General features: G+C 43.9%; 1 protein-coding gene across 1 annotated transcript; it reads left to right on the top strand.

Annotated features, from left to right (window-relative positions):
* Positions 1-14217: 14217 nt before the first annotated feature.
* On the top strand, positions 14218-15051 carry PtA15_10A203 (uncharacterized protein; the record flags this gene model as incomplete). Its single annotated transcript, XM_053160357.1, has 3 exons — positions 14218-14244; positions 14317-14556; positions 14653-15051. The coding sequence occupies 3 exons, from the start codon at positions 14218-14220 to the stop codon at positions 15049-15051; spliced, it is 666 nt and encodes a 221-aa protein (XP_053024339.1).
* Positions 15052-22873: the final 7822 nt, after the last annotated feature.

The following is a 22873-nucleotide window of genomic DNA, read 5'->3' as shown; positions in this document are numbered from 1 at the left end:
TCATTGTATATTCCTAGTCTCCGAAACAATCTCATTGCGGCTGGAGCTCTCAAGAGACAAGGAGCTGTCGAAGTTCAAGACCCGAACGATCCACTCAAGTTCACAGTCATGTTTGACGACGAAGCATTTCTCCAAGGACATTACATTAGCAATCTCATGGTTGTGAAAGTCGAGCCGGTTAGCAATTTCTCAGTCAATACCTATAAGGAAAAGAATGAAGCTAACTCAATTGATATTAACACAGTTCACAACCGACTAGGACATATCAACAGCGAATACATTAAGAGGACAGTTGAGACTAAAGGAAAACTGGACCCCATTTGCGATACTTGTAAACTCACTAAATCTACTCGTGTTCCTCTTAAAGGGGAGAAACCCTTAGCACGTTATCCCCTAGACAATATTCACATAGATCTCAGCGGAATAATCAGGATACCTTGTATTTTCAATTACTCTTATTTCATGTTGATAATCGATGAGTTCTCTAGAATGGTCTTTATTTACTTTTTGAAATCAAAAACTAAGGAGGAAATTTTCAATTCCATAAATCATTTCATCACGCGCGCCGAGAGACAATGTGATCGAAAAGTGAAAATGATAACCACCGATGGTGGAGGAGAATTCATAAACTCAATCCTTATTCCTTTTTGCGATTCTGTTGGCATAATCAAAAACACAACCGCACCATATACACCGCAACAAAATGGTCTAGTTGAACAATACATGAGAACAATATCAACCAAGGCAAGATCTTTCCTTTCAAAAAGCGGTATACCATCTCGTTTCTGGAGTCTCGCGTGCGACGCCGCTGTCTTTGTTCAAAACAGGGTTTTCAACCGTGCTAGGAACGGCCTAATGGAATCACCATATGAGTTATGGTATCATCACAAACCAAATCTGGACTACATCCGAACTTTCGGATGCTTAGCGTATGTCGTCACTCGCAAAGAGGAGCGCGATCACAAATTCAGTGAGACCTCGCGGAAGGGAGTCCTTGTTGGTTTCGACGAATTCAACATAAACTACCTCATATTTGATTACGATAGTCACAAGATTATCAATACTCACGATGTTCATTTTGATGAGAACTCTTTCCCTGAAAGGGGGGGCAAACCATTCGAGGAGTTCCTAATCAAAGACACTGAGGATGATGAAAGTGCTCAGAAACCTAGCAATCCCATGACTCCCGCAACAGACAATCAATCTGAAGAAAGCGACCAAGACTCACCGAATGATACTTCTCAGCCGGCAGTAGAGAATGCCCGCCTAATAGTGATCCCACCCAAACCGCCCCTGAACCATCCCGACAATCCGGACTACGTCCGCAGATCCACTCGCATCAGCCAGATGCCTAAGAGAGCTTACCTTGCTATTAAAGAGACATGTGTTGACGCTACAATCCTCGACCCAAAATATGAGCCCAAAACATTCAAAGACATTTGTAAATCAAGCTTCAAAGACAAATGGACGCAAGCGTGTCAAAAGGAAATTGATGGTTTTGAAAAACTCATCGTATTTACTCGCGTCGATCGACTGCAAGGTTGTAAAGTAATTCGCGGACGATGGGTCTTCAAGGTTAAATTGTTGCCTAACGGTGATATTTCGAAATATAAGGCTTGCTACGTCGCAAAGGGTTTCACACAAGAAGAAGGCGTTGATTTCGACAAAATCTTCTCCCCGACCAGCCGGCCAGCTTCGTTACAAATGATCATCGCGCTTGCTGCGCAGGAGGGATGGGTAATTGAACAAATGGATGCGGTGGCCGCCTTTCTGAACAGTCCGCTCGAAGAAGAAATCTATCTTGAACAGCCCGAAGGTTTCGAAGTGGGTGGAAAAGGGAAAGTCTGGAAACTACACAAATCCATCTATGGTTTGAAACAATTGGCACGACTCTGGCACATAGAAGTGGAAAAACATCTTGTCAGTATTGGGTTCGTAAAAACAAACGCAGACTCTTGTGTCTTTTTCCGCAATTCAAACGGCAAGCGCAGCATCCTATATCTACATGTGGACGATATGATCATAACAGGCGACGAAATTGAAAACGTGAAGAATCAGATAAAGGCTAAATGGGCCATGGAAGATCTAGGCATAGCCGAGTTCGTCATTGGACTAGAAATCAAAAGAAAACCAACTGGCGACTATGTGCTACATCAACAAGGAATGATTCAAAACGTCATTGATAAATTCAACATGACTCACTGCAAGCCCGCGTCAACGCCATTTGGATACAACACCAAGTTAATCAAGGCAACAGATGAAGAACATCAAAATTTTTCCAAGATTAACACAAGGTACCACAGCGCTGTTGGATCTCTGATGTATATTGCCATCTGTACTCGGCCCGACATCAGCTTTGCAGTCGGTGTGCCGTCCCGATTTCTGGAAAAACCCAACCAAAAACATTGGGACGCTTTCCTTCACATCATCCGTTATCTCAAAGCAACAATCAATTTCTGCATCCGATACAAACACAATCCCAAGCAAGACATCAATGTTCATCCAGGATGGAATTTTCCGGAGTGCGCAAGTGACGCGGACTGGGCTGGTGACAAATCAACCCTTCGATCTACCACGGGATACATATTTAAATACATGGGTGGTGCTATTAGCTGGAGAAGCCGTCTTCAACAAACCGTTGCCTTATCCTCGACGGAAGCCAAATACCGCGCAATCACGGAGGCGGGTCAAGAAGCTCTTTGGCTATTGAAATTGATGAAGGAGCTTAACATGGAAATCCCAGTGCCTCTTGAGCTTGTCTGTGATAACTTAAGTGCCATCCATCTGGCCGAAGACCCGGTACACCATGGCCGCGTGAAGCACGTTGCTATTGAGCACCATTGGATACGCGAACATGTTCACCAGGGGACCTTCAAGATGCGACACACGTACACATCAAACATGATCGCTGATATCTTCACCAAGAACTTAGGAAAGAAGCCTTTCGTCAAATTCAGGGAAATGATTGGACTTTCTGATCCCGTTTCGAATTGAGGGGGCCTGTTAGAGTATGCTAAACCGCCCGCGACTGCGTATTCGAAACACGCAGCCGGAAGAATGAGGCATATGCAATTCTCACTTGCATCAAGTCTTAAAACCTAACCCTAATCATTCGCCGCACCTACAAAACAACCGCAAGTCTTGACAGCTTACCAGTCTTTTTTCTTCACACGCTCAATTAAAACACTCAAGTGAAGAAAAGAGACTGGTAAGCCAAAGTTCAACCCAATCAAAAACAACCCGACTCAAGACTGATTTTTGTTCTCTTTCTTATCTTCTTTATCAATATTCATGTTCTCACTCAGATCTAAATCCCTCTTCGCGTGTCCTTCACAATAAATCTAAAATGCTCGCTCTGCTCGTTCAACGTGCAGGTATGCACTCTTTGTTCCTATCTATCATATCTCATCATCTACATACTTAAAATGTTCTTCTACTTATTTTTATTCATTTCATCATAGGTGTGTGCTAGGTGTGATCTAAGGTGTTGTCGGTGGTAAACAGTCAACTCATTCATTGGTTATATATCAGTGTGCTGTCGGGATTATTCCAATTATTACAAGATTCCTACTCAAGATATCCTTAATAGTATCATTAGTGAGACCTCTGGCAGAAAAAAACTAATTATATATAAGACTTGATGTACAACCATCCTGAAGGCACAGATTCCGACTCAAGGTACAAATTATCTAAACAACTGCCTACCACTGTCAAGTCTTCCAAAAGGGCACTCCAACCCAAATCACCACCACCTATAACAAGAAGAAACACATCACCTGGAAAAATTGGGTCCAAGCTCACACCAGAATCATGGGCACTTGGTGGTAAATTTGCTTCCAAACCTGAAAAACTTCAAAGAACTAAGAGTTTTTTTTTCTTATCAGACTATGTGATGTAAGGTATGTACAATAGATTGATATATAAAGAAAAAGGAAAAAGTACCTAAGAGCAGGAACAGAGCCGCTCTCTACTTTTAAGTTGAGAGTGAGATAAAGTAAGAAAAGAATAGTGTTGGCTTTTGGCAGTCTGTCATGGTCAACAACCATCATTAGCTAAATTTCCTTTTCTGCTCTCTCCTGAAGGTTTGTTTGAGCCTTACTTGTATTTGTCTTTTGACCTGGGTGACTTTTCACTTTGTGTTGGCTATACGGCTTATAAGTAGCAATGCAACACAATCTCCAAGATGAACTTTGCCTCAGCTGCTGTTGTTTTATTCTAGCCTCTGCCGTCTTTGAACACAAATCACTTTCCAATATTGCTTCCTGCTCTTTGAGCGGTATTGGGGTGTTTGGTCTGTCTTTCTTTGACGGTTCTGTCTAAGATAAATGAATAGAGTGTTAGCATCTATCTAATCATCTCACCATGAGTCTCTGAAGCCGCTTACCTTTGGTGCTTGCTGATATTCTCTTGATCAGTGATCTTGGGCCGGGATTTTCTGTAAGCCTAATCTTGCTGCTCATGTGCGTCAGACCTGTTTACATCATGAGATGATTTTAGTTTCACAACTCCCGCGGCGCTGATTTGGACTGCGGAAATGGTTTGCTTTTGCTTACCAGATTCCGCAGCTAATTTAGTTCCCAGCGTATTGCTCAATTTATGAGTTAGGCACCGTTCCCCTAAGCTGATATTCTCACAAAACCAACTAACAATCCAAAACATCTGGCATCTCATCTTGGAGGCCTCATTACACGTGTACATAGCTCTTCCATTGGTGGGGAATCAGTCAACTGGGTTTCAGGACAACATTTATCTTTTTTCACAACCCACCCTCCATCCTGTTGTAACCTAAGTGGTTAGGTTATGTCAAAGTTTAAGCTAGTTTAATCTCGCGCTATGCATGGTCTATGCATACGGATGACGCGTACATGCGTTATCATGTCGATCGATCGGACCACATGGGCTAAACTCAGATCTTGAACTCTATTCTTTCTCTTCGCCGATAAACTCAATTCTTCCCCGTTTCTTTTCTTCATCACTCTTCTCCATCATCCAATCTCGTCGATCTCATCACCAATCAATCATCAGACAACAACTACTCGAGGTCTTTCTTCTTTGTTCCTCATCGATCAAATCAAAAGCTCAAAACTCAACTCTCGTCATCGCTAAGCATCTAGGAGGAGCTAGAAGCAGCTTCTGGGCAGGTAGTTCTTTCAAGCATTCTCATTAACAACAATTGTTCCTAGTTATTAACATCGCATTGTTTCGTTCATAAAACTTTAGGCTGTTTTTGTTGTGATATTCCTGTTGCTTATTCGACAACGTCGTTGTGCTTTGTGCCAAGATTTTTGTTCGCTGCGGTTCATTTCTTCAAGGTATTTTTTCCCTTTACTACTAGCTCTGTGAAGTTTAAAAAACCGATCTAACAATCTATTTTTATTATTCAAAAAGTGTATTTACTATTATTGAGTTCTTTGTTAAATACTGTTTCAATAAAGTAATCTCATATCATTTTTACATGGTAGCGAGAGTTATTACTTGACAGTATAAGAACTCAAAATTAGAAAACACTTCTAGATAAAATACAAACGAGATGGCAGAACCTCCGGTAATCAATCGAGATGATTCGTCTTCAAGTGATAATGATCATCGAACAGACAAGATTCGAATTACCAAGCTCCGTCGCGATAATTGGCCGGAGTGGAAGAAGTCGTTTAAACATCTTGTTACTGGACGAGGCGATGAGGATGTTTTTGATCCGGTGTGGTGCGAACTTCACAAGAACGAGAAGAAGTTCCGAAAGAAAACGTCAAACGCTTATACTCTCCTTGAAGTATGCGTGTCCGCCAAATTATTCCCTGTCGTTCAAGCAGTCAATACGTTCGCCAAAGCCATGGAGGACTTAGCTGCAGCATGCGGTGAAAAATCATTGATAAAGCTTGGTGACAAGCTTTATGCACTCATTCATCTTGACTTTATTCCCGGTTCATCAATTGCCGATCACATCAGTAAATTTCAAACTATGTATATGTCTCTCAAATCAGCTCAAATTTCCACTCCAAACACTCAGATCGACACTGCAATGGCTGGAATTTTTTTCCTCAAGAGTTTTTGATTTGATGAATCTCTAAACGGCCTCATTCAAAATCTCTATGACGTCACTCCCTTTACTTTTGAAAAACTAGCTATTTGTATGGGTCTTGAGCATAGTCGACTTCAACAAACTACTTCCAGTTCTGCGTCAATTGATGCTTTATCATCGAAACCATTTGTTCGACCTAACAAGGAAAAATTTAAGGCTATCAAAAAGAAGTTTAGAAACGTCGTTCTGACCAAAAATAGAGCTACTTCATCTTCCGCTTCTTCAAACGTTAAGGCGAAAACAAGTGATCAAGAACTTGATCAACTTATTGAATCCTTAATAAAGTTGCGCTCTCAGCGGTTAAATTCAGTCGAATAATCAGACAATGAAGACGTTGCTGAAGCTGTTTCCGAGGAAATGATTGGTGAAGCAGAAGATATTGGGTTCTTTGTTGAGGATGAAGCTACATTCCATGTTGGTCCGATTGACAATGAGAAGATCCGGTTAGTGCTTGACACCGGTGCATCTAAATCAACAGTGTCCGACGCTCGACTTCTGTCTAATTTACAACCAGTGAATAAGACTATGCAAACTTATTTTGGGTCTATAGACATCACTCATATCGGGTCCATGCGATTTGGAAAGTACAACATCTATCCAGTTTATCTTGCTCCCTCCGGAAAATGTAATCTTATTTCGGTTTCTCAACTTGAAGATCACGGTTTCCGGTGCTTACACAATAACAAGATGTTCTTGGTGTATATGGGATCTACTGTAATTGAACGCTTTCCTCGGACCGGAGATCTTTATGTTTCATCCGGGTCGAGCGTAATTACTTCGACGTCACTGCTTTCACTTAAGGAAAGCAACTCGCTTAAAGACTGGCACATCATTTTAGGCCATCCTTCCGACGTCTATTTGAACAAATTCTTCGAATTAATGAAGATCTCACGTGGAAAATTGGGTTCTTCGATAAATTGTGAGGTGTGTAGAATGGCTAAACTAAAGCGTTCTTTACATAGCAATCCTCTCCCTTCTGCGTCTTCGCCGTTCAAGATGATTCACATGGATGTTTTGCAGGTGTCTCCAAATTCTCGAGGATCTTTTTGGTACATTTTGGTCCTAATCGACGATTTCTTGCGATTTAACCGAATTTATTTGATGCAGAAGAAATCGGAATCGGATACTAAAATAATGTCTTATCTCAATGAGATCAAAAATACCTTGGACATTACGCCATCGATTCTTCATACTGATCGTGGAGGAGAATTTGGATCGATTGTTTTCAAGAATTTTTTGTCTCAGCGTGGAATTTGTCTTGAACAAGGACCGGCGAACTCCCCACAAACAAACGGACTAGCCAAACAATTCAATCAGACATTGTTAATGAAAATGCGGTGCATGCTCGCACAATGTGCAGTTCCTCTCATTTGCGTCTTCTTTAATCAACATTCTACCATCCGCGTCGCTTAATTGGAGCAGTCCAAACTCCATACTGGTTGAAAAACGGGCTTCCATTGAACAAGTAAGACAAGTTCATACTCTTTTACCTTTCGGTCTCAAAGTCTACGTCCATTCTCAGTCCCCTTCTTCAAAGCTACTTCCTCCTTCAAAACCTTTTCTTTTTCTCGGCTATGAAGCAAGATCGGATGCTATGCGCTTCTTTGATCCCGTGTCTTGCCGGACGGTGATTAGTCGGGATTTCACGCCACCCATTCTGTCTTTTCCTTATGGTTCTAAATCTGCAATGATAAAGTTGTCCTCAACTTTGCCCACATCATGCGCAGATGTTAATCCTGAACAAGTCACGGTAGAAATATCTACAAAATCTAATTCATCTGATCGCGTTACCGATCTACCCAAATCTCAGCCATCTACCCCTCATGCCAATCCGCCCACTTCCACTTCTCCTACTCCGCCCACTTCCACTCCTCCTACCAATCCACCCACTTCCACCTCCCTGCATTCTGCTACTCCGTCATTACCGCCTGTGCTTCTGCCCATTCCTTCTACTCCGTCCCTGGAATCGACAACTCATCAAACTGATTCCTCTTCCCGCCAGCCAACTCGACATTTTACCTACAAATGGGGCTCTTGGAATCAACTTGCACCAAAAGACATCAGTTCCACGATTGATCCGTCTAACATTTTCAAAGGTTCTCGTCGATTGAATCCCAATTTGCCTAACTTGGCCTTCGCCGCAGACTCGGAGTTGCCGGAACTTAGCTTGACAGAATCGGTGACTATTAACGATGCAATGAATGACACTTCGGCTCTGCCTCAATGGGAACATGCCTTGTCCTCTGAATTCAACTCACTGCAATCAAAGAATACTGGTACGCTGGTACCACCTCCATCCGACGACAAAACCATTGGCGGAATGTGGCTGCTTACTAGGAAACTAAACGAATTCAAAGAAGTTATTCGGCACAAAGCTCGTTGGGTTGTGTTTGGTAATCATCAAGAACACATGATTCACTACTTCGAAACCTACTCTTCAGTGGCGCGAAATGAGTCTCTGAAGATGATTCTATCTCTTGCGGTCAACAAAAATTTTGCGGTGTTTCAGTTCGATGTGGAAACGGCATTTCTCTACGGAAACATTGATGCGTCGATATACGTTTCGCAAGTGCTTGGTTTTGAGGATCCGGATCCGGCGAAAAAGGGCTGGGTGTGGAAACTCAACAAATTGCTCTACGGTACGAAACAAGCACCACGCATGTGGAAAGCTCATCTTGTTTCAACTTTAAATTCTATCGGGTTTGAGTCATCGCTGTTGGACGACGCTTTGTTTCATAACAAAGACAATTCGATTCTGCTACATATGCATGTAGACGATGGTTTGATAGTTGGCCAATCTCGACAGAAGGTTCTTGGTTTTCTCGATCAGCTGGCGAAGTCCTATTCTCTGAAGATCAAAGAGCGACCTAATCAACACCTTGGTTACACCTTTGACTGGCAGAAAGACGGCTCGTTGATCATTCATCAATCCGATTTTGCGAACAAGATTATTGACGAGTTCGGTATGACCGACTGCACGCCTGTGAAGGCTCCTTCACCAATGAATTTTCACCGTGTTGTGGCTTCGGAATCTTCTCCCTTTGATGTTAAAATTATGCAAAAAGCAGTCGGAATGCTGAACTACTTGGCCCTTCACTCAAGGCCAGATATAGCTTTCACCGTCAATGTTTTAGCGCAATTTACGTCTTCCCCTTCCTTGTGTCACTGGTCTTTGATCAAACACCTCCTTCAATATTTGCGGGGCACGGCCGATGTTGGTATTCACTTTAATAAAGGACAACAAACCAATGCCTTATGTGGTTGGGCCGATGCGGATTACAGCACCTCTCTAGTCACTAAAAAGTCAATGTCCGGTTATGTCATTACATTTTTTGGCAATCCTATCTCGTGGACGACTAAAAAGCAATCCGTGGTGGCTCAATCAACAACCGAAGCCGAGTTTATCGCCATAAACAAATGCGCGAAACAACTGCGGTGGATGTCAAATCTCATCACTTCCCTCGACATTCGTATAGATCCGCCTCTCTTATTCAACAACAACTCTGGTGCCGTAATCATAAGCAAGGAGGCGCAACTCAATCCAAATACCAAACATATTGAAATTCGCTTTCAATATGTCCGGCAACTGATTATTTTAAAGGTTCCTCGGGTCCTTCAAGTCTCGACACAAGATATGATTGCGGATGTCTTGACGAAGCCGCTCGGCAAAATTAAACTGCTATCTGCTTTTAAACAATTACATTTACTGAATGTGCATGTTTAGGAGGAGTGTCAAAGTTTAAGCTAGTTTAATCTCGCGCTATGCATGGTCTATGCATACGGATGACGCGTACATGCGTTATCATGTCGATCGATCGGACCACATGGGCTAAACTCAGATCTTGAACTCTATTCTTTCTCTTCGCCGATAAACTCAATTCTTCCCCATTTCTTTTCTTCATCACTCTTCTCCATCATCCAATCTCGTCGATCTCATCACCAATCAATCATCAGACAACAACTACTCGAGGTCTTTCTTCTTTGTTCCTCATCGATCAAATCAAAAGCTCAAAACTCAACTCTCGTCATCGCTAAGCATCTAGGAGGAGCTAGAAGCAGCTTCTGGGCAGGTAGTTCTTTCAAGCATTCTCATTAACAACAATTGTTCCTAGTTATTAACATCGCATTGTTTCGTTCATAAAACTTTAGGCTGTTTTTGTTGTGATATTCCTGTTGCTTATTCGACAACGTCGTTGTGCTTTGTGCCAAGATTTTTGTTCGCTGCGGTTCATTTCTTCAAGGTATTTTTTCCCTTTACTACTAGCTCTGTGAAGTTTAAAAAACCGATCTAACAATCTATTTTTATTATTCAAAAAGTGTATTTACTATTATTGAGTTCTTTGTTAAATACTGTTTCAATAAAGTAATCTCATATCATTTTTACATGGTAGCGAGAGTTATTACTTGACAGTATAAGAACTCAAAATTAGAAAACACTTCTAGATAAAATACAAACGAGATGGCAGAACCTCCGGTAATCAATCGAGATGATTCGTCTTCAAGAACCCTTACTGATCCCCAGATTGTTGATATGGATCCCAAGTGTGTTCAAAAATCATCTTTTTTTCAATCATCCTCTTATGAATTCCACCATTTCTTTTGCTGATGTGTTTCCTTTTAGATCTTGGTCTGATGTGAACACCAGCAGTGAAGGAATTGTAAATTTTTTGAAGGAGCATTCCTGCCGCACAGGAAATGAAGTTTGTGAAGCACTACATCTGGGAAAAGCAGTGGACTTGAAATGGGTAAAGCCCTGGGGATCACTGGCCCACCTTCTAAAATCCAGAAATGAAGAGCTACCTGAAATCTCTTACTTCAAATTTTGATTCACTACCCCCTCCACATCACCCATTCAATCCTGGATCAACACAGTTGTAGCATTTTCTTCCAATTTACATTAACAATTCCTCTTGTCAATCCATTCATCTTCAACTTTTTTCTTGTCAATACCTATCAAATTGACTTCTGGATTTCTTTACACATCTTACATTGTCTTTCAAAATTCTTTCAAAATTTGTATTATACATCCTCAGTCACATTTAACATTTTCTTGTGAATCCTCATCAAATTCCCTGTTGGCTTTCTTTCCATAACTTGCATCATCTCTCAAACCACTTTCTCATTTTGTATTATACATCCTCATTCACATTGTCAATCATATGTGATTTCCGTTGAATTTCCTTTCAAATGACCTTCTCATCTTGCATCAGAGTCTACAAAACAGATTTTTGCCCCCAACAGTCATGGTTGTTCAACCCCTTGTTGGACATGGTTGTCCCAGGATAGGTCGCGGGACAGCGGCCAATCCGAGGTCTTGTTTGATTTGAGTCTGACTGAGTGCCTGGCCCGAAGTTCATGGGCTGGTTCTGGGCGGAACGGTCGCGGGCATGCTTCAAACCAGGCATGCGGCATGCTTCAAACCAGGCATGCGGCATGCTTCAAACCAGGCATGCGGCATGCTTCAAACCAGGCATGCGGGCATGCTTCAAACGAGGCATGGTTGTTCCAAGTTAAAACTGTTGTCGGACATGGTTTTCCGAGGAGAATTGGGACCGGCGGCCGATCCGAAGTCTGGCCGACTCAGTTCGGAGTGTCTGCTTGCATAAACACACGGTACTGATCAGCGGGCCGCGCCCGGAGTTCATGCGCATGTTCTGGGCGGAAGCGTCGGGGGGCATGCCCTTTGAACCCGAGCAGGTTGTGGACGTATGTACAGACTGCAGTATCTATGCACCGCGGCCTGTACTTGGCTTATTTAGGGCCTGTACCATAGCCCGCGGATTCCAAGGATCTTGCCCGGGATTCGCAACTTTCTGTGAAATCCGAGCGGCCCAGAATCCGGAGTACCATAGCGCCTAATTGACATTCTAATAATCCGAGGAAAGTTGCCTGTTTTCCTCAGATTGGAAAAATAGGTCGGACCTATTTTTCTCACCTCGGATTACGCCTTCGACCCCTCCCCCGCACCGTCAAAAGATACACTCATCACATCCTTGTATTGCTTCCCCTACATAAATGACAGTGAGTACCGACCATTGAGAGTAGCTCACTACACCCTCGATGGCTGGCAGAAGCCAATCATCAATTGGAGTGCATACACACTCCACCGATGGCTGGTGTAGGCTCTTCACTTGAAATGGCCGGCGGGGACCGGTCATTAATAGGAGTACACTCCCTCCTTGATGCCCGGTCCGTACCTGCCATCAAAAGTCACTCGCCCAATTCTCGATGACCGGCTTGTTCCGGTCCTTGAGAGGAGTATGTACTTCCCAAGATGACCGGAACGAGCCGGTCATCAAGAGGAAGATGTACTGATCAAGATGACCGGTTCGTTCCGGTCATCAAGGAAGTATGCACTCCTCCCGATGACCGGAACGAACCCTTCCCTTGATGACCGGGTCGTTACGGTCATTTGGAGGAGTGCATATTCCCTCGATGACCGGAACAAACTGGTCATCAAGAGGAGTATCTACTCCTCAAGATGACCGGTTCGTTGCGGTCATCTTGAGGAGTACATCTTCCACTCGATGACCAGTTCGTTCCGGTCATCAAGGGAGTATGCACTCCTCCCGATGGCCGGAACGAACCGGTCATCTAGAGGTAGATATGATGACCGGTTTGTTCCGGTCATCTTGATGAGTACACCCTCCTCTCGACCACCGGTTCGTTCCGGTCATCTTGAGGAGTACACCCTCCTCTCGATGACTGGTTCGTTCCGGTCATCGGGAGGAGTGCATACTCCCTTGATGACCGGAACGAACTGGTCATCAAGTGGAGGATGTACTCCTCAAGATGACCGCAACAAACCTGTCATCGAGAGGAGTGGATCCTCCGGTCATCTTGAGGAGTAGATACTCCTCTTGATGACCAGTTCGTTCCGGTCATTGAGGGAATATGCACTCCTCCAAATGACCGTAACAACCCGGTCATCGAGGGAAGTGATTACTCCTGCGGTCATCGAGAGGAGTAATCACTTCCCTGGATGACCGGTTCATTTCGGCCATCTGGAGGAGTAACCTAAGGACATCGAGGGGAGCTCTCGATGATCAAACGGACCTATCATCGAGGGGAATACATTACTCCCGATGCCCGGTGTGTATTGCTCTGGCTGACCGGTCAGTACCGGTACCAAGGAGTTGATTAATCTGCGGTCCCATGGTACGCATTGTGGACAGCTCGGATTTTGAACTCCGGGAAACCGTGCAGGGAAAATAATCCCAACAAACCGGTATTTTTGGGGGCTCGGAATCCGAGCTCCTGATCCGCGGAAAGCTATGGTACGGGCCCTTATCTGACACGAGTGTCAGAATTTGTTTTTCGTTTTCGTTTTGGGTGGCACAACCAATGTCGGGCCAGGTCCACCGTACCCATGGAAGCCCACGACCGAAGATTTTCAACATTGACTTCTGTTGCGGAAATCAGGTTTCACCTTCTGTACACACACCCGGGGAGTCCTCCGACGAGGATATCTCGAGGAATCCTCGTGGATTCCCCGTAGTGCCCTAATACATGTTTGTAAACTTGCCACAAGTCCCTCCTGCGTCAGCCTGAGTTACACCTATATATTTATGTGTATGTAGTACTTAGTACAACTTACCGGAAGCCTAGTACATATGTAGGAGGCCAGCTTATCCGAGGGGTGCACCAAAAGTTTTCGAAAACCTGTATCTTGTCCTCGAGACTGTTCTTCCTGCTGGCTTGCGTTGTACCAATAGTGTAATAACACAGCTGCGCTGGTTTGGACTGCGGACGCGGGTTTGCCAATTTGCCCTTCGTCCGCAGCTGGATTAGATCCCAGCATATTTCTCAATTTATTTATGAGATCGATGCCGTTCACCTAGGCGTGTATTCTCAGAAGCGCTCGCTCGGGGTGGAAGAGGTACAGTTGTGAATTTCCAAATGGCTGTGAGTCATCGTGTTCATCAAACGAGTTCTGGACGATTTTTGAAACATATCTCAAGATCGAAAGAGGTCGCAGGTAAGTTGGGAAGACTAGGCATGGTTTCAAGTTTACATGCAAAGGTGGGAAGTATTCACCATTGCGACTATAAAGAGGCGACATGGAGTTTAAAGGACCCCAGCAAGTCGCATTCGCCTGGTATTAGTAACTTATCCGATCGACATAGTCGCTACTCATCATGTTCTCTGTTCTTTTCATTTTCCTAGTCAGTCTCTGAATTTCACCTCTGCCGGGCAGCAGATTGGCTTTAAACTAACAGACAGGTCTTCTCCAATAGTTTATCGGCCGACATGTGTACGCTACAGGGGAGATGCCTCGATGTGGCCGTTTCCCACCGCTAGAGCGTTCATCTGCGGTTCCATACGAAGACGCGTCCATGGATTTACAAAGCTACAACGAAGGCTTTGAGGACATAAATCGTGCAGAATATTACCGCAAATGGCGTGGCTCGTCTGCATCTTCGTCAGGGCGACCACCATTCGAGTATCGAAGGCCTTGTCAAAATAAAATAGACGAGGTCAGTTCTGCCTACGAATTGAGAGCCATTTCGAGCTTAGAGTCTGAATGATCTTGAAACCATCGATTTCTGCGCCACGATTCCCGACCTTTCCAGGATCCAAAACACGCCGCAGACACAAGACAAGACTTCGTGACAGTAGCTGGGATCCCTGTCCACGATGCTTACGGGGATGGCAGGAGGGGATACTATCACGAAGTAAATCATCACGGGAGACTCCCCGGCAACGCCCCGGCCAATCTTGTAGAAACAACCCCCCAAGACACCTCTATCGCGATCAACACCGGATCAGCTGTTGAACAACTACCCAAAATTAGGTGCTTCACTCTTGGCAACGTGTTGTGTTTGGGCGGAATTTCGATAGTAGCAGCAGCTGTCATCGCAGGCATTGTGCTCTTCATCCTTTACCTCATTCAACGCGAAAATCACACTCACTCATATTCTGGAAGGATACCACGTTATTCTTCACCCCCTATTAGACCTCGTTTTGGATGATCCCAATAAATTTATCTTCCAGCAACCCAATCATTCCAGGCAAATCCTTGAAGCCACCGGCTTGCAGAATCTCGTAAACCTAAGAGCTTTTCTTCGCAGTTCTACATGTCATGCCCTATGATACACACTTCACAAGTTTTCGAGCTTTCCAAAATACCCTTAGGGTGTTTTTTTACTGAAATTTCATCTCTTTCATCAATCATGCAAAACAATCCTTCATTTATAATCTCGCCCTGAATAATACCAACACTGGGTACTTACAATATGATATGATATTGAACAATTTCTTATATTGTAACAAACCCTGTCACCAAAGATGGTCTCCCTTCTGGGTTGAGACACGGCGGTTGCAAAGTGCAGTCAAAAACATTGGGAAAACAGCTGGCGAAACTTACAAAAGCAGCAACCAGGCGTAAATCCACCTGCAAACTCAAAAAAAATATTATTCTGCTTCTTTGTTCTTGTGTGTTGTTCTTGGGACAGTATTTTGTCTAACTTAACTATCCCTCTCTTTGTGGAGGGGGGACGCCGTCCTGCAGGGACCCTCCGAAGGAGGAAAGTTAGGGATGTAAATGGGTCGGGTCGATCCGCAAAGACCCGAGACCCGATGGGTTTCGGGTCGGGTTTAGGCAGCCTTCGGGCCTCTGTTAGAAAATCCGACCGTCCGAACTTAGCTAAGTCCCTCGATGGGAGGCGCGCGAGCGCTGTCGCGAAGCAACCCTCCGAAGGAGGGACTTATGCCCTATCTTGCAAAACAGTAGGCAGCAGAAATCCCATTTCGCTGGGGAAAATTTTCAAAAAATTCAACTGTTTATATCTTGACTCAGGTAAAAGGTATTGAAAATCTGAGGAGACATAATTGTCCGCCTACATCTGCCCTTCCACCTGCCGCCTCCCTGAGGCAGTGGTGCTCTATTTCCACCTTTGAATCTGAAAAGGGAAATAAGGAATTTGTGAGCGCTCTTAACACAGGTCCTTGGGTAAATCCATACTTTGACACACGGCAAAGATGGTCTTATGTACAACATCCCTTGAGTCTGACAGACCAATACAAATGTGCAACCCAATGCATGTGATTATCAAGAAGGTGGTGTTCAGCTGTCAGGTTTCAGAAAAACATGCACTAAAACAACTGCTAGCACTTACAAGAAGGCAGTCAGATGTATTGTGTTGGATAATTATTTAAAAATCAGGTTTGGGTGTTAAAAATATATAAAAAATGTGAGCAGAGAGCCATGCTTCTTGAGCATCTTTTGGGGTAGCTACTTGGCCTCAAGTACATTTGTGTAGCTGCTACAGGACAAGACATAACAAAATGTGCAAAACACTCTTCTTCTGCCTACTGTTTTGCAAGGTAGGGCGTTGTGAGAATTCCTTTGGGATGGGTTGGCAGTTCTTTGAGGGGGAAATAACAATATGATATTCCAGCTAAGTAATACTACTGTTACGGGTGGTTTGGAAGACCTGCCCCTCTATTATACTACAGAATTCTGACAACAAATTTATTTATTGTTGTGGCGTGACTTTTATGACTGAGAAAACTTGTATGTAGTAGTCTCTATCAGACCTAGATCAGTTTTAACAAGTACAAGATGTGTATACAACCTCTATATGGCGAGATGGGCAAAGAATATAATCAAGTGAGAATATGTTTTGTTGGGTTTTTAATGGTTTCAGCAGAGGGAAATGATGATGGAGTGTGGTATGAGATTTCTATGTTAATGTATGATGACTGTGTCTTCCGTGATGATGGCAAAATGATGACTGGTGACCACTGAGCTGGGGTGCCTGGGTGATGATGGAAAAAATGGTGGGAGGAGGGCCTCCTTATATATTCTTTTCTGAGTTATTTTTGCTGGTGAGGGCTGCACTCGAGGCATTTCTGCTGGTGGTGACCCTGTGGATTGCACTGCCTTCTGCAAGGGGTGCATAACTTAAACTGATGTTCCGCATGACAATGTGTGATTTGTACTTTTTTTTAAGGCAAAGGCCGCCTAGGTTGGTTGCACTGCCAAAGTGGAGGCTTTCTGACCGCATGCATCAATGTAAGGTCCGCGCAAATCTGTTGAGTTTGTTGAGTGGAGGCCTAGTCGATGCAGTTTCTAAATGCGCAGGTTGCATGAGGTGATCTGTAGCTAATAGTGGAGGCCTGCCTAACTAGTAAATCTAACTATACTCTTCTATATATGCATGCATTTTATGATTTATATGACTTTCCACCTGGGTATGGCCTGTACTAAACCTATAATTGTAACTAACTTCTAAACTAGAAGAGCTAGCTGGGTAGTTGAAGTGAGTGACTAGGGTTAAGTTTGTATGTAGAATCTATTTCTCTAATAATATTCTATCATATGCTAGTATTGTAGGCTGTGAGTTGAGGTTTTGGCAGTTTTGTTGCACGCAACAGATCTGGATCACCACAGCGTAAGTCCTTCCTTTGGAGGGTTGCTTTGCGACAGCGCTCGCGCGCCTCCGATCAAGGGACTTAGCTAAGTTTGTGTTGGGTCGGGTTTGGGCAGGGTTTTTCCCATTTGGGTTGGCCCATGAACCCAATTGCCACCCAACTAACCACGCTTTGGGTGGGACTAAAGATCAGTCCCACCACCAAGTACATTCTCAACCACCAATGGCGCGCTCAAAAAGAAACAGAATCGTTCAATCATTGGCATCCTCGGAAGCTGCCAATATTGAAGTGGCTGAATCTGCCCTCATCAGTCAGAAAGAAGTAGCTACTCCAGCAGCATCCCAGAAAACCCCAACGGAAAATCAAGTTCTTGATCTCACTACTGATTCCGATCAAGCCAAGAAGAAGCGCAAGGCCACCAGCAATATTTGGGCCCATTTCCAGAAGAAGGTGCAGGGTCTGTTAAATTTTTCTGTTTTTTTTTTTTTTTCAGCCTGGTCCCCTGGAATATATTACTAATTTCATTGAATTATTATTACCCCAGCAAATGGCGTGAAGGCAGCCTGTGTTTATTGTCAAGCTCAGTTGGATGGGAAAAGCTTGAACGGGACCAAACACCTTTGGCGCCACCTAGAGCAATGTAGCTCCTTTGCAACATCAAGCAAGCAATCTTTGCTGAAACTTGCGGACGGGTCGTTGTTGTCATCAACTTGGAACTTTTCCCTGGAGAAATCTCAAGAACTATTGATGCAAATGATTATCGCGCATGAACATCCTTTCAATCTAGTCAAGCAGCCCCTCTTCCAAGAATTTGTGAACTTGTTGCAACCAAGATTCAAACTCCTTAGCCGTAGTACCGTCAAAACCAAGATCATCAATCTGTATAATTCAATGAAAGCCCAACTCATGATCAATATTCAAGACATTGATTGTATGGCCTTGAAAACTGATGTATGGACATCATCCAACCAGACACCTTTCATGGTGATCACTTCTCATTTCATTGAATCCAACTGGAACCTCAACAAAAGAATACTTTCTTTTAAGCATTTTCCGACTCCTCATACTGGTCTAGCCATTGCTGATCAGTTGCTTACCACTATCACCAAATGGAAGATATACAATAAGGTTGGCTTTATAACCGTGGAAAATGCACTCGCAAATGATGCCGGCCTAGCTTGAGTCTGCTCTGTTCTGAAAGATTGAAGCAGTGATCCACCCAATATGAATGGACAATTTTTCCATGTTTGTTGTGCTGCTCATGTGATCAATCTGATTGTGAAGGACGGCCTCAAGCACGTCTCCTATTCCATCAACAAGATTTGGGATGCCGTTTGATATGCTAGAAGTACTCCTTCTCGCAAGCAGCTCTTCAGGAGGCCATCAAGCTAGCTAGCATAGAAGGAGTGCAAGCCCTCCGCTTGCTTAATGTTCCAACCCGCTGGAACTTGATTTATCTGATGTTGAAATCAGCTATTCCTTACAAAGATGCATTCAATACCTTGGCCTTGCAAGATGCCAACTTCACCGACTGCCCGACCCCCACCAAGTGGCAGGAAATATTGACTATGAAGGACTTTTTGGCCATATTTAATTCTGGTGAGGATTATTTTCCAGTCAGATTATACCAATGACTTTCCAAATCATGTTCTAAAAGGTCCTTCTGTTTTACTACCCACTATGTAGCCACAAATAAACTCGCTATGACCAAATATCCAACGGCTCCTGCTGTTTATAAAAACATGAAAAAGATTGATGCGCAACTCAAAGCAAGTTTGAACAACGTCCAAGCAGACCTTATCAACCTAATCAATCCAATGAGAGAGAAATTTGACAAGTACTGGGAAAAAATTAAGGATTTTGCCGCAATCAACCTTGTTTTGGATCCCCGCTGTAAACTGGCTATGATAGAATTCCTTCTTGCTGACGAGCTCGGTACTGATGAAGCAGAAAGTAGTATCAATTCTATCAAAAAGACCCTCTTGACCTGGTTTAGCAAAATCTTATCAAAGAAAACAAAGCCACATGGGGATGGACAATCCGCAGATACAAATCAAGCCTGAGTTGATAAACTAACTTTGACTCAAGATGACGACAATGTTGACTTGCATTTCAAAAAATATGTTTCTGCAATGCACTCCGCCCAAGTGGTATCAACAACTGCCGAGCTTGACCTCTACCTTCAAGAACCCTCTGTTGTGAATGATTCTTGGAATTTCTCGATTCTTGCCTGGTGGAGCACTCACTCTGGAAGATTTCCAAATCTCTCCAAGCTTGCTAGATCGTTATTAATGGTCCCAATGACATCGATTGCTTCCAAGTCTGCATTCTCAACCGGCAGGAGAGTACTCTGTGACTATTGAACCAGGTTGAAGCCAGAAACACTCAAGGCCCTCATTTGTGCGCAAGATTGGATCCGCTGCAAGGAGGGTCTATACCCTGACCTTGATACTGAGGTGGAGGAAATTGATTAATAACTAAATACTTCCTTGATTTCATCTCTTTAAATTCTACAAAAACAAACCCAGCTACTATACACAATACTAGTCTATTGTTTTTCTTTCTCCATGAAAATTTACAGTCTAATTCTCATTTCTGAGATTGGGTCAGCAAAAAAGGTTGGGTCGGCCCGAGACCTGACCCGGACCCAACCCAGACCTGACTCTTCATTAATGGGTCTGGGTTTGGGCAGCACATTTACAGTTTTGTCCCAACCCAACCCAACCCAGTGCTCACGTTGGGTTGGGTTTGGGCACCATTTTCTGACCCAAACCCAACCCGTTTACATCCCTACACTAAGTGGACCCCGCGGCCTGAGAGAATCAGGAACTTGGCCTTTTTCAATCCTGTGTAGCTTTGTCACATCACATTGTGTGATTGATTTGTGGGGGAACAAAAGATGCAGAACATCAAGGAGAATCTTTCCATCTATTGTCCTATTTTTAGGGATATGTAATGACATTCAAATGTCTTTTTTTGCAACTTCATCTAGTTGGCTATATCCCGTATTGCACATGTTGCACTGTACAGAATCTGGAATCCATGATGTTACAGCTCTGATTACAGCTCAACAAGAGGTGTTGAGGATGGGAAAAAATAATAGAAAAATAGGGACAGCTTGGGCCATCCCAGAAATGTGGAGGTCGCTTTGCTCCCCCAAGGAGGGAATTAGCTAATTTAGTCAGAGGTTGCTTCGCTCCCCCAAGGAGGGAATTAGCGAAGTTAGGTATTTGGTCCTCTCACGAGGCACCCGCAACAATAATTCGCGCCCACCGGCGCAATTTTGTGGATTTTATTTCATTGGGTTTTGTAGTTTTTTGAAATTTTTTTTGTTAGATTGAAATGTCACAGGTGTGTAACAACATGTAACGTCATGGAATGTTCAATGAGTTTCCGGGAACTAGAAGGCTACAAGTACTAGTCTTGCAGAAGACACGCTCACTCAGAAGGACAACTCTGTTCCAACACTGGGTAGTTACGATACTGGTAACGGCATTGTAACATAGCATTCAGGTCTTACGCCACCTCATCCAACTCACAAAAGGAAAACTGATACTGGTCAGTGGCCACGCTGGACTCTCTAAACACCATTTATAACAGCCCACTCTGGCTCCAAAGGTCAGGTGGAAAAAAATTGGACCTGTTCCACTCTCCTGTTTCCCATTTCACCTCCCAGACCACCAACAAGCTGGTTGAGAACAAGAATCTCAAATCAATTTTCAGTTGCAGGTCAAGCAAGCTGTTTGAGGAAGCTTTGTTACTTCATCCTCACTCCTTTGTCCCCGGTAAGTCTGCCTTGGGCAATCTCTTCATAGAGATTGTCCTGGATCCAAAGAAAAATTCCCTGAAGGTCCTCAATAGGCTTTTTACGGTCAAAGAAACTTGTCAATTCTCATTTCCACGTAATCTAAACAACAAGCAAGTCAACCTCCCCCGTGGAGATTGCACTCTTGTGGTCCTCAACGTCACCCAGTCCATGTTTGACCAGAACTCTACCCGCTATGCCTACAAAGGCCTTCTGATTGGCCATTCGGCATCTTTGCGCCTTACCAGAACCTCTGGCCTAGGGTTGCGCCGGGTACCCGAACCGTGTCAGGTCGGCTTTTGTCTCAAAAACTAGTTTTTGACCCGACCCGCCACAGACCCGCTAGATTTTCGGGTCGGGTTTGCGCAGCGTATTTTCTAATTGGGTCGGCCTGCGACCCGACTACAATGCCTCCAACAGTAAGTTTGGGTGTTTTGGGCGCCTACTAGGTTGGGTCGACCCGCGACCTGTCGGGTCAGAAACCGACCCGACCCAAAACAGTAAGATGCCGGGTTGGGTTCGGGCAGCATATTTTCAAAACTGACCCGACCCAACCCAACCCGCACTAAATTCTGGGTTGGGTTCGGGCACTGTTTTCCAACCCGAACCCGACCTGGTTTCATCCCTACTCTGGCCTACAGTGTAACGGTTTTAACGCCGCCAGAGGAAATAAATCTTGCCAAAGCCAGACCACTGACAGCAACAGCACAACCTTTGCGCTTTGCTGACAAAAGCACCAAAATAGCGCAGCGCAGCGTCCATCCGCTTTTCCTGGCGCCAAAAAGCAATAGTGTCAGCGGCCAGGCTTTGTTTTCAGCATCAGTGAAGCAAGAAAACCGCTGCACATATTTTGATATTCAGTTAGCAAAGTGTTATTTCCCGCTTTTGCTGCAAAACAGTGCAGCAAAAGTGGCTGGTGGCGCTTTTCTTTGCTTTGAGCCCTTTTGATCTGCAAAAAGTGTTTCTAGCGCAGAGAGCTGCAGCGCTTGGACCCACCAAGCCTCTTTGTTGAGTTTTTGTCCTCATGTCTCTTCCTTTTCTGCCTTCTACCTCATTCCCCTTCCTGCTCACTCTCAAATGATTCCATCTGATTCACCTTCTTTCACTTCTTATGTTCAATCACATCTTATGATCTGGTGTAGTTAGTGGTCATGATTGTATCCATACTTGCCTTGTGACCTTGTTCCCTGCCAAGATTAGATTATCAATCTTTCCCAACTCCCCTTATTCTCTGATGTTTGCGCACTCTGCTTGTGACAGTCCTGACTCATTTGTAATATCTCTCAGAGTTTGAGAATCTTCTCTTCAATCTCTTTTATATTTCTTATGGTCACAACCACAACTCAATTTCTTGTATCTAGTCTATATTAGTCTAGCCTGATACAAGCAATCCAGTCATTGGATCTTCCTCTCTTCACTGGGTGCCGTACCTTGAGCCGCATCCGGTGAGCTCCACATCCTCACTGCCCCTATCTTGAGCACTGTTCTCAGAAGCTCTTCTCTTTGTGCAGTTGGCTGGGTCCGAAATCTTAACACTCTTTTTTCTTAGAATAGCAGTGATAGCACAGAGAACATTTGCACTTTTTTTTGCTGCGGAGTCCCAATCTTAACTT

The sequence above is a fragment of the Puccinia triticina genome, chromosome 10A, assembly GCF_026914185.1.
Source record: "Puccinia triticina chromosome 10A, complete sequence".
NCBI classification, from domain to species: Eukaryota; Fungi; Basidiomycota; class Pucciniomycetes; order Pucciniales; family Pucciniaceae; genus Puccinia; species Puccinia triticina.
The sequence above is the reverse complement of the archived record's forward strand: the minus strand, read 5'-3'. Positions and strand labels throughout refer to the sequence as shown.